This window comes from Neurospora crassa, linkage group III (assembly GCF_000182925.2).
Source record: "Neurospora crassa OR74A linkage group III, whole genome shotgun sequence".
In the NCBI taxonomy this organism is placed as follows: Eukaryota; Fungi; Ascomycota; class Sordariomycetes; order Sordariales; family Sordariaceae; genus Neurospora; species Neurospora crassa.
Window position 1 is genome coordinate 3,779,348 of NC_026503.1, and position 15,345 is coordinate 3,794,692.

At 50.6% G+C, this 15,345-nt stretch overlaps 5 protein-coding genes across 6 annotated transcripts; 3 read left to right on the forward strand and 2 right to left on the reverse strand.

Annotated features, from left to right (window-relative positions):
* Positions 1-210: 210 nt before the first annotated feature.
* NCU00416 (C2H2 type zinc finger domain-containing protein) lies at positions 211-1,682 on the forward strand. Its single transcript, XM_952209.3, has 2 exons — positions 211-975; positions 1,087-1,682. The coding sequence occupies exons 1-2, from the start codon at positions 562-564 to the stop codon at positions 1,558-1,560; spliced, it is 888 nt and encodes a 295-aa protein (XP_957302.2). The 5' UTR covers positions 211-561; the 3' UTR covers positions 1,561-1,682.
* NCU00417 (cell cycle control protein cwf14) lies at positions 1,572-2,575 on the reverse strand. The gene is made up of 2 exons (XM_952210.2): positions 1,667-2,575; positions 1,572-1,595 (listed from the first exon to the last, which is right to left on the reverse strand). The coding sequence occupies exon 1, from the start codon at positions 2,434-2,436 to the stop codon at positions 1,990-1,992; it is 447 nt and encodes a 148-aa protein (XP_957303.1). The 5' UTR covers positions 2,437-2,575; the 3' UTR covers positions 1,572-1,595; positions 1,667-1,989.
* Positions 2,576-2,776: 201 nt separating this feature from the next.
* nuo14.8 (NADH:ubiquinone oxidoreductase 14.8) lies at positions 2,777-3,980 on the forward strand. The gene is made up of 5 exons (XM_952211.3): positions 2,777-2,932; positions 2,986-3,047; positions 3,183-3,329; positions 3,564-3,674; positions 3,759-3,980. Exons 1-5 carry the CDS (start codon positions 2,809-2,811, stop codon positions 3,768-3,770), a joined length of 456 nt encoding a protein of 151 aa, XP_957304.3. The 5' UTR covers positions 2,777-2,808; the 3' UTR covers positions 3,771-3,980.
* NCU00419 (DNA-directed RNA polymerase I and III polypeptide) lies at positions 3,652-4,911 on the reverse strand. The gene is made up of 5 exons (XM_952212.2): positions 4,527-4,911; positions 4,377-4,468; positions 4,229-4,305; positions 3,904-4,157; positions 3,652-3,766 (listed from the first exon to the last, which is right to left on the reverse strand). Exons 1-4 carry the CDS (start codon positions 4,695-4,697, stop codon positions 4,027-4,029), a joined length of 471 nt encoding a protein of 156 aa, XP_957305.1. The 5' UTR covers positions 4,698-4,911; the 3' UTR covers positions 3,652-3,766; positions 3,904-4,026.
* A 5,621-nt stretch (positions 4,912-10,532) lies between these two features.
* NCU00420 lies at positions 10,533-14,586 on the forward strand. Of its 2 annotated transcripts, none has more exons than XM_011395536.1 (3): positions 10,533-10,870; positions 10,936-12,448; positions 12,587-14,586. In XM_011395536.1, exons 2-3 carry the CDS (start codon positions 12,198-12,200, stop codon positions 13,902-13,904), a joined length of 1,569 nt encoding a protein of 522 aa, XP_011393838.1. In that variant the 5' UTR covers positions 10,533-10,870; positions 10,936-12,197; the 3' UTR covers positions 13,905-14,586. The 2 variants fall into 2 exon arrangements, with proteins under 2 accessions (XP_011393838.1, XP_011393839.1); XM_011395537.1 differs by having other exon boundaries at positions 10,610-10,823.
* The last annotated feature ends 759 nt before the right edge of the window (positions 14,587-15,345 follow it).

Below are 15,345 nucleotides of genomic sequence, written 5' to 3' on the forward strand. Positions count from 1 at the left end.
CCGGGTCCTTTGACGTTGAACTGAGCTGGCCGATGTACAGGATTCCACTTGTCCCTAGTTCTAGGTACCTACACAGTAAGTAGTACCCTACAGCACCCACGGCTCACTAGCACTTGACGCTAACAATGTCCCAGAGGGCAATTGGTCCGTGCATATTAGACATGATGAAAGTGGAAGCTTTCACTCCAGTGATTTTCATCACCTGTCGACATCGAATTCCACTCCAACGATATCTGAGCTTGCGTCAACTTACAATCAGTCATATGCGAATGGATTACGTACATATCACTAGTGATAAAGAGGGCTAAACCGGATGATAGAACATCGAAGTTCTCAAACTCAAGGAGTAGGGTTGGTTGGAGAAACCACAATATCGAATCGTTCCACGACAACGTTGCTGGTCTGATTCACTACAACCGACCTCAATATCAAATCCAAAACAAAGGGTAAAGGAAGCAAGCGGTATACCTAGCCCATGACCAACAGAATTCGGGTACAAATAAATGTCATTGCAAATCTAGTCCATCAACACACCCAAAAGAATACCGATAAGGCACAAACATGAAGCGGTCACGCGAACCCGAGGAGGACCCTCTGCCCTATCAACAAACAGTAACAACGACAAGCTCTCTTTATCCAAACCAACAGCAATTGGGTGATACCACCGAGACAACAACGAGCCGATCTACCAGCGCCGATGCCTCCGGGTCACCACCCGCTGCAAAGATCGCTGGGCTAGATCCCACCGAAAGCCTCAGCCAACCCAGGATGCAGATGAAATGTTCGCTGCCGCCACACAAGGACACACTGGTGTTTTTGACATACTCCGAGTACGAATCCCATTACAACAGCATCCACACCAACCGGTGCCTCGAGTGCCGTAAAAACTTCCCCTCGTCTCATCTACTTGGGCTGCACATCGAGGAGAATCATGACTCCTTCACGGCTGTCAAAAGAGACAAAGGTGAACACACGGTATGTCCTGCCCTCCAACTTCTCCTCTTTCCCCTCCTGGTCCTGGCGTGTCCTTGGCCTTGCCGAGTGCCGATTCAATTTTGGCAGGCTTGCCACTAACGAACGTTCCAGTACTCCTGCTTCGTGGAAGGTTGCGAAAGGAAATGCATGACCCCCCAAAAGCGACGGATGCATCTCATTGATAAGCACATGTACCCAAAGAATTTCTTCTTCGCGGTGACACTGCACGGTATTGACGGGCGGCAGTCGATGTTGTTGGATGAACGGCGGCCGAAACAGAAACGGGTCCACAAGCCATCGGCAGCGGAAACACATGCCAGCTCTTCCGACCCAAAGGTCAACTCCAAGTCAAAGCCTCCATCAGAAATGAAGGAGCGGATGGAAGTAGATCGGCCCGAGCCCACTCCAACATCGACGAAACCCGATGCTGAGATGACAGACCAACCGCACGAGGAGGCCGTTGAGGAGCCGGCTGACGTGGATATGGGAGACTTGGTAGGCAAGATGTCTGCACTGCAGTTCGTACCCTCCAGTGTCAGATTTGGTCGTGGTCGTGGAGGAAAGACTGGATTCGCCAAAAGGTGACAACAGAGGAAGTGCAAAAACGAGATGTGGTAAGGCTTGGGCAAACCAATTCCATTAGTACTGGGCAGCTGAAACATATTATTGCACATCTGTAGCGAGAACATACTGATACGGTCCTCACATTCCATGATATCATGACATAACGTGTTCGTATGTTTGTTCAATCTGCTCCCTCAACAGTAAGCGTCAAACATAGCTCTGCAAAGGAGAAAGCATCTTATCTTACCCTCTCCCCGTGAACGCCTCTTCCCTCTCCCGATGCGTGCTCGACAAAGAGATGTTGTTGGTATCATTATCGCGGCGCTGAACAGCCGTTCGTCGGCCCCTGGCTTCTCATTGTTTCTCCACCACATCTCAGCCTTGAAAAAAGTTGCTTGTCCCTGCCGTCCCTTTTCAATTTTATAACCTCAAATCCGTGCCTCCTCCTCTTCAATCACCAGTAGCACACCCTCTGCACCCACAGCTCACGCACTGCACATCCTGGCCCTCCTTCAGCTCGGCCTTGGGCACGCGGCAGATGCACGTCGAGTTGAAGTTGGTCTCCTTGGTCTGTATGCAGCGCAGGCAGCAGAGCTTCTCGTAGCCGTTCTTCTTCCACTTGGCGATCAGCATCGCGTCCGCGTATCCATTCTTGAGCAGCCACTCGTACAGCTGCTTGCTGATGGCCTCTTTTTCGTAGTAGAGCTCATAGATGTACCGGCTCCGCTGGTGCGAGATCTGGAAGATAGGCCATTTGGCCTGGTGCTTGGGTATGTTGTCCGTCGGGGCGTTCTGTGCGTCCTTCATCTTGTTGGCGAAGATGAGCAGATCCTCCTCAATGTCGGCAAAACCCTCTGGGGGCGGCTTGCGCTTCGAGGCGGGGCGAATGGCTGGCATTTTGAGGTCGTCGCTGGTCCTCGGCCTCGGGATTTAGTAAGCGGTGCTTTAAGTAACGTGTTTTGCGTTGCGCTAACGTATATACTCGGAAGAGTATCGGAGTGTGTGGTGATATCGCAATTGTTCGGTTGAAGGATGGAGAACTTCAAATCTAATGAGCTGACCAGAGGAGAGTGCTGTGATCCCCGGCGTAAGTGCAGTGAACTGGCTCAAAATTGCCTGCCAGAAACGCCTTGGAATTGTGGCGCCAACGTCATTGGCCTCTTGTAGTTGTGGCTAGTGCTATCAGCGCCCGCACTCTGTGTGTAAGAGCAACTGTGGCTTAGCTGGATGCTACCGACCCCGAGCCGACTGCTGAAGCTACAAGCTGTCATGCGAACGACGAATCGACCGACCCTGGCGAACGGAACGGCGACAACCTCCAAAGGTCCTCAAGTCACGAATTGGCCCAAAATGCCCATCACACCTACCAAGTACGCCATCACCACCAGGCAGTGTAAGTGACCCCAGTTGTACAAGCTGAACGAGTAACTCTGACGGACATTGTAGCGGCAAACTGGAGCGACGCCAAGCGGAGGGTGTTCGCCCTTTATCGGCGATGGCTTCGTTCGGTACGTTACGAGCGAACCTACATAGAACGAGCATTTCCAGCTTTCGACGAACACGTTGGATATCGACGTATATAATGGGAGGAGTGCGAACAATCCCGACCGAGGATTCGCTAACCAGGATATCACATACAACAGACACCCGAGATGCAGTCTATGTACTCACTACCCCTCCCCATTTCGGTCATTCGCACTCGCATCAGGCAGGAATTCGAGCGCAACCGCTTCGTTAACAAGTTGCCCGTGGTGGATGTTCTGCTCACAAAGGGCCATGCCGACTATCAAGTAAGGCTCCACTTCATCGTCACTATCCACACGGACATGAATCAGGGGATCCCCAGAAACGGGCACAGCAGTGGGGTCATGTCCAAAATCTGGAGAACACCCAAAAAGAAGAGGGAAAGGGTTCCAGGCAAGGGGTCAGAAGGGAATATCAGAGCGCTGGCGCATGTTATGCGTCGCGGCGATTCGGACTGATTGTTCTGGTAACTTGACGCTGACTCTCCACGCGTCTATCAGGAAACCATGAACTTTTGGCGCCAGACGACTCACATGATGTCGTACTTCAACGAGGAGAGCTTCCGTGGAGCCAAGAGACTTCCCTCCAGCTTTATCGATGGCTTCCTGCAGGTAAGCCTATACATGCAGCTCTTTTGTCTTTGATGATGGCCACTTCATTGTGCGGGTAGCTCACAATACTCTTCTTTCATCTAGGGTCGCAACTAAGAAGAGTAATAACGAAGGGTATCAATGTCAGCCTTTCCTCTAGAGCCTATGTATATAACGCAAGCCAGATGAACATCCATGGACGCAGCCGCTTGTTCTTTTATCTTCCCCCCTTATCTTGATGGCCACTCACAGCGAGTTTTCCTTTGTCTATTTTTTGTTCCCCCTTGTGATTTACTACCAATTCAAGCCCCAAAACGCCGTTACCCATGCTGGTGAAAATTAACGATGAAAAGAAAGGTGAGAAACAAGAGGCTTAGGCAGACGCAGCGGCCTTCTTATCAGTAAAGTCCTTGCGCGCCTCAAGGAACTTATCCGAAACGACGTCGCAAAGATCTTGAATGTCACGCAGACCCTTGCGGAGTGCCTCGACAGCAGTTGTGCCCTCTGCATGTTACTGTTAGTTCACCTCTGTATTCACAGGTCTCGCTAAGAAGTGGACGAGAAAGATGACGCACCATAGGTCTGAATTCTAACGTTCATTTTGGCTTCGGAGGGATGAGGAATGGCGTAGGCGCAGAATTCGACATCAGGGCTATGAAATGGTGTTAGCACAGTCACAGCTCAGCTCATTAACATGAGACAAGTGAAGCTCCCGGTACTCACTTCTTCATGATGACGTATCTGAGCGCGTTACCAAGGGTATGGTTCTCATCAAGGAACTCGAAAGAAGCGGCCGTGGGCGTAGAACCAGGAAGCTGTGCTCAGGTGTTAGTCTCGAGTCGACATATATTCGTCATGGAGGGTTTCACGTACAAGTCTAACTTTAGTACCCTCTCCCTCCTCATACTCCTCATCTCCCTCCTCTCCTTCCTCGCCCGCATCGGCCATAGAGACATCATCCTGAGCCTCCGGCTGGTGAGAAGTCGGGGTCTCCTTCATGGTAACCTCCTCGCCCTCGTCGCCGAACTTGGTGATCTTGCCCATTTTGACTGTAATGGTTGTTGGTAACGTGAGTTACCGGTAACTGAAAGATGGTTTGGATCTTTGCGTAAAGTTGTTGTTATTCGATTGTGTAAATCCTTCCAGGAACACACGGATGGGTTGAATTCAACAGTCGGCGGCACGCGAGTGGTGAACAACAACCTGACTGAGCCTCTATTGCCTCTGTTATCGGAGAAATTTTTAGCGTGGAAAGAAAGAGTTTATCCGTCGCCAAGAATTTGGGAAATGCAGGGTTTCGCCCCCCAGCAAGAAGATGGAGGCGGCTGAAAGTTAGGCGAGCAGCTACCGACCCCACCTGCTGACGGGCATTGGCCTGCTCCCGCGTTCCATTGCTGAGGATACTCCACCAAGCTGAGATGAGCCTTTGGACTTCGCAACTCCACGCTGGGGACTTGAGGTCACTCGGGTTCAACATTCACTTCCCGGACTCAAGACTCCAAATACTTGACTTCACATTCGGTTCACTATTTAATCGGCCAGTGTTCCCGGAATTTGAATAAGCTCTTTTGGTGTTCACGTATAGCAATCATTCCGTGACCAATATCTTGGGATTGCGAAACTCTCAGGCAAGAACACCCTCGATCACGTTGACGATGAACCCCCAACTCCAGAACCCGAGGTTCCTGGACTCTGTACTACTCAAATCATCACCATTCCCTCTTCAAAATGACTCAGTGGTAGCTACATTGTACTGGAAGGGTTTTAGAGTCATCACAAACTTTACGGTCTCTATGGCATTTGATACGCTCCGCAATTCGAAATCTTGACTTGAGACAAGGATAGACTTCACACAAGGTCGTTATCCGTCTCCGGTCGTCAGAGAATGAGAACCAGATAACTCCAAGCTGGCGGAGCTATGAAATATTGTTTTGAATGTTAGGGAGTAAGGGAAAGCATTTCAACAAGGATCAAGAAAGATGGAAAAGGAAAACAAGTACAGAGAGTGACGCTCGCGGTACACTAAGAGGTGGAATCGGAGGCCATTGTCCAAAAAGTGACACCATGCACACCATTCTCGACTTGGATCTCTGGTACACGTCAAGTATATCGTCTGGTATACAGCAATCCGAGCGTTTCCACAACGTGTCGTCGGTCCGAGCAGTATCGGGCTTATGGTCTTCCCCAGGACAATGTTTCAGTTTCAGGTACTTGACCTTCTATACTGTTGTTAAAGGTTCAAATGACGTAGAAGCGTTGTCTGTATTCTTCTATTTCTTGCCTAATTACTTGTCTTTGGACCAAGTTTAGGTATGCATTAATTATTGCCCGAGATGCGGCGGTTCCGATAGTTGGTAGGCACTGTAGCTGGCCATGTGAGGTGGGAGGTACTCGCTGGGACATGAAACGCCTACTCCCATTTCCTTACATGCATTTTAACTGTTCATCTTCAGTGCGTTGATACTTTGGTAGTGTGAAGTGACGACTGCCTGGTGGGATGGCTACCTAGGTATGTCTTGAGAACAAAAACGGGGGCCTCGACAAATATGGCTTAGCTACCGTTTCAGGACTTATACTACAGTTATACTACTAGAAAGTGATTGCAGGTATGGAGGAACTGTGAACTGCTTGGAAAGCAAACGGCAAGCATACCTAGTATGACTTTTGTTGATTCCTTGGTTCCGTCTCGTTTTTGTTACAGATCGAATTTAATTCAGAAGCTGATCCTCATCCTACTATTTCATCATTTTGAATACAATGGGTGAGCAATATTGCTCTCTCTGTCGACAATATACTTGAGTTTTGTGGCTCGATGAACAGTTCGTATGTTGAGGAGCAGGAGACAAGATGTCACAACGTTAGGAACAGTCTACTCGGACTCTGAAATGCATCAAAGCCAATGGAGTGGCGTAGAGGTAGTTATAGTATCATCGGATTGGTAGAACCCAAGTTTGTTTTCCACAATAACATCTCAACCTCTCATGTATTTTCAATCGTTGCGAACATTAGAAGCTGCAACGAAAGAACATCATGACCCGAGCTATTGATCCTGTTGAATGTATTTCAGTGCCCTCACAACTCGGCAATGTACTTCAACCTCTAAGCCGCAGACATCGACCGATTCCCACTTTGGCAGCCGTTACACAAAATTCAGAAATAGGGGTGTTTCTTCAAGTCACTCATCGCCGGCAGACCTTGGGTATAATCGATATGATCATCATTACCCATCATCTCCACCTTGCCACAACATCCAACCAAAGTTCATCAATTAAGAAGAACAAGTGTGTTGTTTCCGTTGACTAGATGGTTAAAATGATGGAAGCCAAACCTCATGGAAAAAAAAAAAAGAGAGAAAAAAAGGCGACTGCCAGATACGTAGTCAGTCCAGCCGGCTTATCACAACTTCCACCATACCAGCCCGGCAAATAGCCGTGATCCGTCTACCTTATGAGCACGTCATCAGTTCACCGTTCTCTCACTACCCTAGCCAGGGCCAAAATCATCATGTAGAGGTGAGGACCCGTTTGTTCCTGGGGGAACAGTGAACAGGTAATTCCGCGGCTCGCCGAGCCGCAGATACGAAGAGATCACGGGCTAGGTAGGGGCTGGTTACCTCTATGGTGTACAACCTAGCCCTGGTTTGTTCTCCAGTCTGGTACAAAGGAGCCAAAGCTTTGATAGATCTAGAAGAAGCGTGCGGGTTTATATCGCGTAACGGTTTGAGACTGATATTCTCCGGTCTTGAAGGCCTTGAAGGAGATGGAGAGCGATATAAGGAGACATATATCAGAGGATTCTGTGGCATTCCAAACTCTTTGCCACTTGTCCTATGTTACCTACTTTAAATGGATGATGGAATTTCTCATGAAGACTAATAAGAAATCTAAAACTTATCCGTTAAACCTATGACCGAAGAACCAGCCACCAAACAAATAAAAAGGAACCAGCATTGTATTGTAGTGTAGTCCCGTCTGGCTCAAGATAATGCGGCAAGCCGGGAGTGGACAGACATTGTGGGTAGGGGTTCATTGGTAAATGTGTCCTATTTCTGAGCGCGTAGTCAAGTTGTCCACCACGTCGGCTGCTGGTCTTGAGAGGCTGTTGGCAGATCTACGTTCAGTTTGTGGACCTCGTTGTGAAGTAACGTTGTTTCTCCTCTCTTCATATTCTGTACCGTCTCCGTCCTTCACCTGGAAGTAACATGAGTTGTCCTTGGATGGAATAGCTACGGTGTATTCCATCTACCGCAAGAACGAAATCATTGTCTTTCTCGGGATTTTATCCATTCACGAAACAGGGGCATCCCATTCAAGTTGCAGTCTTCGAACATGCTTGCATATATTCCCCAAACCCAGAAGACCCAGCAAGTTAACGGCATGGTTCAGTAATCAAGTATAATGAGGCTCAAGCATGTAATGCTACCAGTTTCATCATACCCTTTTTGGAGGTCTGCACGAATCCACGTTACCGTTGTGTGCTATCTCTGCTTCGAGTGCGGTGTTGAAAAGGGATAAGTCTTGGCTGGAATGCTCGTCGGAAATATCAGCATGCAACGCTTATTAGATGATGCCTGGTGATATCAGAGGGCATCAAATATTGAAGCCAACACGAATTGGTAATTAAACCCTGAAAGCGGGAAGTTTTCGAACAGCCGACAGCCGAATGGGGGTTTTATATGGATGGTGGGTAATAGTGAACGAAACGTCTCCGTATCCGTGAGAAAGACCAACAAAAACTGAACAAGCAATGTTTTCGTGATCCGAACCTCGCTATAGCAACGTCATATGTATCTCTCATTTGAAGAACTTTTTTTCTTTTTTTTTTCTTTGATGACTACCTAACACCGACTGAATGGGTGCTGTGCCAGTGGGTTGCATCTTGTGCAGATTCCTTCTCATCATCACCACGCGAACCATCTGATCCAGGCTGGCCAATGAGTTCCAGTGAGCAGAGTTATAAATGGCAACGAGTTCCGTAAAGGCGAACTCGGCGCGGTCGTGAATCCCTGGATTAATTCATTTGTTATAGATTGGCTGGTGCGACCTTGGCCGAGGATAACGGTAATTGTATGACTCTGCTGTCCAGTCGTTCAACGGTCTGCCCAGACCAAGCTAAGGGCTTTGTGACATGATGGTCGACGGCTTGCTGCACGACATTCATTATTTGATGCACAGACTGTTGCCGGCGTTAATTGTTCCGGGGCCTCGGGGCCGCCAAGGGAGGGATTCCATTGGGCCGACGTTTGTGGCCGTTTCATACCGTCGTAGTGGCAGAAAGATATCCAAAAACTGGGATGCTCGTTGAGAGTTTTCGATTCTTGCGGGACGCTAGCGAGAGTAGCGTCTATACTCCTTTCGTCGTTCCATGCCCTTTTCCTCTGGCCTGAAGCAGCTGGAGGCCGTCTCAGATGGACGAACTACATGTTGTAGCTACTCATTAGGAGTAGTCTCAGACTTATCATGAGCAGCATGAGGACAAAAGAATGGGCAGAACAGGATGACTCTTTGACCGCTCGAACATGGACCAAACAAGACGTTGCACGGGTGAGAAATGTGAAATGTGACCCCTCCGTATGGAAGTGCCCGAGATCCACCTAACCGAGCGATCCAGACGTCCGAGATGGAAATTCTTTTACTGTCGCAGATTGCGAGTTTCATGGGCGAGGTGTCCACTTACAGTACGTACGTCGTGCAGTTACATGTACGTGTCAACGCACTTGTCTCCGCATGCTTCAAGATATGTAGTGTAGTATGTACAATAATCTAGGTGTATCTTCTGTTCGTGGCCTCTCGGGGCAGGTTTACTCGAGTCTGACTTGATAAGCCATGGGGGCGATACTTGGTCGGGAAATACTAGTCCCTGATGAGTCGAAGACGAGCAGCTCGAATCCTTGATACCAGCTTTGACTTTCAGGTGACAATGAGAGAGCTGCCTTCGTGTTCGTCGTGTGGGTTGGGTGATGTTTGATTCATTCGATGGCACTTTGGGCACAGGCGAGCTCGGACCGGATGTTTAGGTGACGATGTGCCCCTCCTTGGTCGTCCTCTCTCTATCGTTGACGAGTTTCAGGTGAATCGGGTTGGCTGGTCGGCCAGGCTGCGTTGTGAGAGAATGGAAGCAGGCGATGGTGGGGGAGAAATCCAGAACCCAATCAGCGACAAGGACAGCCCAAATCTCAAGACGACCCCTGCAGGCCCCCTCCCCCTTTCCCCATCACGCTAGATTTCAACGCGAAAAGTAATGTACCGACCGGGGACTCAGTTGTCAAGTACTATCGTCAGCCATTCAACTCACGAATTTTCGACATGCTTCTGGGGAAGTTGGGGACTGTCTGTCAGATGGAAGGGCTGTGAGAGCCGCGTGGATCGACGCCAGATTATGCGCAGATGATCCTCGTGGAAGATATGTACCCGACCTTTTCAGAGACTCCCCTCGATGTTCAAAAGGCACAGCTTCTCGCGACCATCGCAACAGCCAGTGTGAGCAACAGGCTAGGTAATGGAGGCCGAGACAGCTGCACAGCTCTGGTGCATTTTCAAGCAGGTACTTGTAAACTGATTGGACGCCTATTTGACATGCTGGAGTGTATGAGCCAGCAACCTGCCAGACCTCCCGCCATCGCCTCTGCTGTATCTTCCAGGTACGGATTGGCACTTGCAAGATCTCCGACCCATGATCCGCGACAACGTTGAACATCAAACGCTGAACCACTGGATCATGGGGGACAAAGATGTGACCCAACATGGTAGGTACCAGGGCTGGATCCATGTAGCCACAAACCTCTTACACAACTTGCATCATTATCGCTGGGTCGTCCCCTTTCATAATCGGCGGGGACCCCTACCTACAGCCCAAACAAAGTGAGGGGAGGGACTAACTTTCCTGCCAACCTGGAGCTCGTTGCGCCGGTTCCCATAAGAAGAATATAATTTCCTCTTGCCCGTCCCTGGTTTGGCTCCCATTCCTCGCGCGTAGTTGACTTTCCTACCTATCTTCTCGCACTCCACGTTTTGCCCTTCAGTTGTGTCCCATTTTTGGGTTGCTTGCGGCGTGGCGCATCCGGCATCTCCGACGACCGAGCTCCGACAGGCGACAGAAAGCACCTTGTAGCGACCGCGCATATTCGGCGTGTACCAAAGGGCAATCCACCGGACCAGTTTCCACTTTAGGGTACTTGATAGCGTTTGTTTTCTTCCTCGATAAATGGCCGAATAGGGGTAATCATCGAAAGGCGAAAAATAAAGGAAAAGGGAAAAATTGTTGATCATCTTCTTTTTCACAGAGTCGTACTTATCTCTCCATCTCGGAGGGGAAATTCCAGCCAATACGAGCCATCGATTGCAAGTCTGTAGGCAGCGACTTCAGCGAATCCAGCAACGCAAGGTTTCGAGGACGACAGCGACACTTTCCTATTACGACGGACGAGTCTGCCGAAAAGAGGAAGGTGCATCGCGAACCCACAGACATCCGCAACAAACCCAGCGAAACACTTCAGCACCCGGACGCATCAGTCACATTTCCGGCACGCATTTGACACTGGCGGCGCAACCCACTTCCACTTCCACACCACCTGCCACCATCACTGGCAACAACCACCACCACCACCACCACCACAAACTGTGCCCAAGAGACAAACCATTCATACAGACACCTACCAGAACCCGAATTTGTTTCAAGACATCTGCAGCGAGTCAAGCAGCTGGATCGGTCTTGCTTCCCAGGTCAACCCAAGCAAGCAGAAGCAATTGTTTGGGAATCGCACTGTTGTCTCAGCCAGTCTGGAAGCGCCCGGCACTCGGATTAGGTCGTTGCAGTGCGCAAGCAGCAAGACCGAAATATTGAAAGACACATACAAGCTTGGCAAGGTTCTGCTTGAGGACTCGCAAAACAGTTGACATACCTTAGCTTCCGCTCGTCACCCGGCAAGTAATATCCTGAGGAATCCATTCGGGATCTCGTTTGCCGTCTTGCGCTTTCCACTCTCACCTCCACCAAGTCCATTTCCCTGCGGTCTCGAACCCGCACCATCACCATCCTCGGGTTTATCTGCATTTTCTGCATCGCCTCACACACACTAGGGGCAGGAACAACACAGCAGAGAGGGGCCCTGGAGAAAAGGAGTGCCCAAGTGCGTCGAGACGTCAGCCAGCGTCGCGATTGATAGGCCGGCGGCACACCAGCACCAACCCAGGCTCGGTACCTAACAACTAGTCCGACTATACCTTGTCCCAGGGGGGCTGCTCACCTGCGACCAACCTGGTTTGGGACGTGGGACACGCACGTTGCTGCGATCCATCCGACGTCGATTTCCAATCCCCCCATCCCCCAATAATCCCGTCCGCCGCGCTTCAAGGCACAGCTGTTCGCCTCTTTTCAATCAATTTCCTGCCGACCCAACACCCCCCGGATTTGCAGAGCATTCCCAGGGATATTCAACCACTCATCCCAAAGCCAACCACTCGCTCCGTGTCGCTCCAATCTTTACTTTTCTTCCCCATCACGCTCTCCTGATTTTCACAACCTCCAACAGTGTCCAAGTCGACCATGAGCACCGCCATTGCCATGGCCGCGTCTCCGGCTCCTCACGACAGGCCCAACTACGGCTCCGACGTCTCTGCTAACACCGCTGCGTCCGCTTCCACATCGTCGCCCAGCGCGCAACGAACGGCCGCTGTACCACCACCGCCGCCCCCATCCTCTTCGAACCCGAATGCGCCAGCTCCCCGGTCAGGTAGTGGCAGCCCCCGAGCTGTGGGTGCGACACCCGCTGCACACAAATCCTCTCCACCCAGCGCGTAAGTAATCTCCTTTTTTTTTGATTGTCCATGTCTGTCGTCTTCCTTTTCTCCTCTTTCCATCTTTCGTCTCGATCTTCGTCTTTCGCTATTGCTACCGAGCAGTCACTAACCAGTCCACCGTCTTCGATAATACAGTTCTCGCAGCGCTGGTGGCTCGGCGCCCAGGATCATTGTCAAGAAGGAACCAGGCTCGCCCGACGTCCAACAACAACCACCGCCACCACCACCACCCCCCACTGCCAGGCACCGACCCAGCAGACTGGATCTATCCAAGAACACAAACACCAACAACGGCGTTCCGGGTTCTGCACGACCACTCACTGCCCGTGACACCAGTGGACTTGGTATCAAGGAAGTCGGCATCGCTTGTTTATCGCCCGGCTTCATTACCCACGACCCGCTCATGAAGGAGCAAGTACATCGCAGTATGAGCGTGAAGGAGCAGCAGAAGCGGATCATCGAGTCCAGGTTACAACAACAGTCGGCCGGCTTCAAGGCCCCCGAAATTCCAGATAGGGATAAGGATGGAGGACACTTCGCTGCAAAGACACCAGGCCTAGCACGGAAGCGTGGCCCTCCGCCAGGATTGAGCATCGTCGCTCCCTCCCACGAGCAGTTCGCCAACGAAAGGGTCATCCAGTCTGCGCCCCTTGGCCAGTCGTTCCCTGGCAGACAGAATCCTCACCCCTTGACCCGTCACCTCATGAACCATAGTTCGAATCTCGCCAGCACATCGCACATCCACCATGTGCCTGCCAAGCAAACAAACAATAGACTGCCGCCGATTTCAGATGTATTTGGTCAGGGCCTGTCTGGCCATCCGGATTCAAGTGGGCATGCTCTCTTTGCCAGCCAGAGTCACAACCACGGACCGCTGGCATCACCTCACCATCCACCGCCGCCTCCACCGCCGCAACCTCAAGCCCCTGCATCTGCCAGGACAAGGGAGTACAAGTCCGCCGAGGAAGCACAGCAAGACCTGGCGGCCGGCCGAACAGAACTACTGCCCAAGTATGTACACTATAACAGCAGTAGCAGTCAACACCAACCCCCGACACCGCCATCTCCCCCCAACGGCCCAGCGCATCATCACGCGCCACCACCGCCGACATATCTGCCTTCTACGCACGCATCGTCCTCTCAAAGAGGCCCGCCCTCCCATATCAGTAATCATATGACCGACGCCAGCCGAAGCGCCAGTAACAATACTCCCGGCAATAATTACAGCAGCAGCAACATTCACAGCAGCACACTTCCCTCGTCGTCCGCTCCTAAGAGGAGGTCGCGGGTCGAGTACGAGGAAGGTGGAACCCCCCCGCTCGGTAATGGGAGGGCGCCACAAAGGAGGTCAGGGCCGTTCGGCGAAGGAAGAGATAGCCCCGAGACACAAAGGGCGAAGAAGGAGGAGTTCATCAGGCTTTGCGAAAGAGCTTGGGATCTTTTCCACTCCTGATGATACTACTGCTACCAAGCGATATCATACCCGCATTATCACAATATCAATTACATAGCTGCACTAATAAGCTTCAAGCTTTGGCCTCCCTTCTTTTCACACCTTTTTTCTTCTTACATTCCCCTCTTCCATTACCTCTATCCGACAGGGTATGATTATTACCACTACTGCCCATCACCTCCAAAATCTATTTTCTTCACAATCATCTTTCTTCTTCTCATGTCTTTAAATGGGTTGGTGGCATTGGTACGGCGACTAGAGCCGGGTTGGGGGCGCGCGCGTGTGATGGATGGATGGATGGACTGGCTGCTAGGTTTTAGGTGTTGCTTTATGTTCGTTTTTATGTAAGGGACGGATGTACTGGACTGGACTGGACTGGGCTGGACTGGACTGGACCGGACTGGACTGCGTTTGGTGGGCTGATTAATCTATTAGGCGGATGGCAATGACGCCCAAAAGTCGAAAGTTTACTGAAATGTAGCTTCTTCTCAAAGCTATCTTCATTATGTTTCGTTGATTGTGTGTATCCGTGTCCAAAATAAGGAATAAGAGGGTGCCGAGAGAGAGAGATGGGTATATTATATACCAAGTGTGCCTGTCACCCTATCATCAACTAGATCATTTTTTGTGGTTCTCGTATTATACTTCATTGCTGTGTTGTACGTTGGACATCACATCTCCTATTCCGGTTACTTAGTAAACTGGATGTAACAGGCAGTCCAACAGTAACTCTAATGTAACAACCAGTATCACAGGCTGGATTATTGCTGTCGCCCCAATTGTCCAGAAATTTGGGTTCAAACCTCCATCTGTTACTCCATTTATGCCGATGCTAAGGCTATCTCTTCAATCATGACACTGCCGCTGTTTTCTACCAACTGCTTCTTTGATTCCAAATTTACCTCTTTTCTGACCCCCCTCCTCTGCCTCTATCGCCCATCCCATTCCTTCTGTTCTCATTTGCTCTCCGCTCTTCTAACACAAGCTCCCGTCCCTTACGCTGTCACTCGCTCTTCACCCTTTGCCCGTCTTCCTCACAGCTCACAGGTCCGAATCTAAAACCAATTCCCCCAACGCGCATTCCCTTCCCAATCTGTTTGCTTCGCCTCGGCAACCACCCATTTTACCCTATTCCAGGGCGAGGAACATGGGTCCGGGTTGGTCCTCCTCCTCCACCTTGAACCTTGTCTCAACTGTCATGCTTGTTGTACACGTGTAGTGCACTCGGGGCTTGATGATAATGGTGGCGGCGGCGGCGACAAGTGAGAGAGCGATCAGAGTTGACGTCAATGTCGAGATCGATCTCAAGCACCATATCTGGGTACGTTGCGTCCAGGAATGGAATGATAGGCATTGGCTGAAGCGTCCTGTTTGTGTTATATTGATTTGTCGTCAGGGGGTTCGTTGCTGTCGATCCCTCGCTTCTTGGGGTGTTCTCTCT

Coding starts and splice junctions, on each gene's coding strand:
- NCU00420 (XM_011395536.1), top strand. CDS start 12,198: ATGAGCACCGCCATTGCCATGGCCGCGTCTCCGGCTCCTCACGACAGG. Junction 12,449..12,586: donor AAATCCTCTCCACCCAGCGC/GTAAGTAATCTC, acceptor TCGATAATACAG/TTCTCGCAGCGCTGGTGGCT.
- NCU00417 (XM_952210.2), bottom strand. CDS start 2,436: ATGCCAGCCATTCGCCCCGCCTCGAAGCGCAAGCCGCCCCCAGAGGGT.
- NCU00416 (XM_952209.3), top strand. CDS start 562: ATGAAGCGGTCACGCGAACCCGAGGAGGACCCTCTGCCCTATCAACAA. Junction 976..1,086: donor GAGACAAAGGTGAACACACG/GTATGTCCTGCC, acceptor CGAACGTTCCAG/TACTCCTGCTTCGTGGAAGG.
- NCU00419 (XM_952212.2), bottom strand. CDS start 4,697: ATGGGCAAGATCACCAAGTTCGGCGACGAGGGCGAGGAGGTTACCATG. Junction 4,469..4,526: donor AGGGTACTAAAGTTAGACTT/GTACGTGAAACC, acceptor ACCTGAGCACAG/CTTCCTGGTTCTACGCCCAC. Junction 4,158..4,228: donor CGTTAGAATTCAGACCTATG/GTGCGTCATCTT, acceptor AGTAACATGCAG/AGGGCACAACTGCTGTCGAG.
- nuo14.8 (XM_952211.3), top strand. CDS start 2,809: ATGCGAACGACGAATCGACCGACCCTGGCGAACGGAACGGCGACAACC. Junction 3,048..3,182: donor ATCGGCGATGGCTTCGTTCG/GTACGTTACGAG, acceptor CACATACAACAG/ACACCCGAGATGCAGTCTAT. Junction 3,330..3,563: donor AGGGCCATGCCGACTATCAA/GTAAGGCTCCAC, acceptor CGCGTCTATCAG/GAAACCATGAACTTTTGGCG.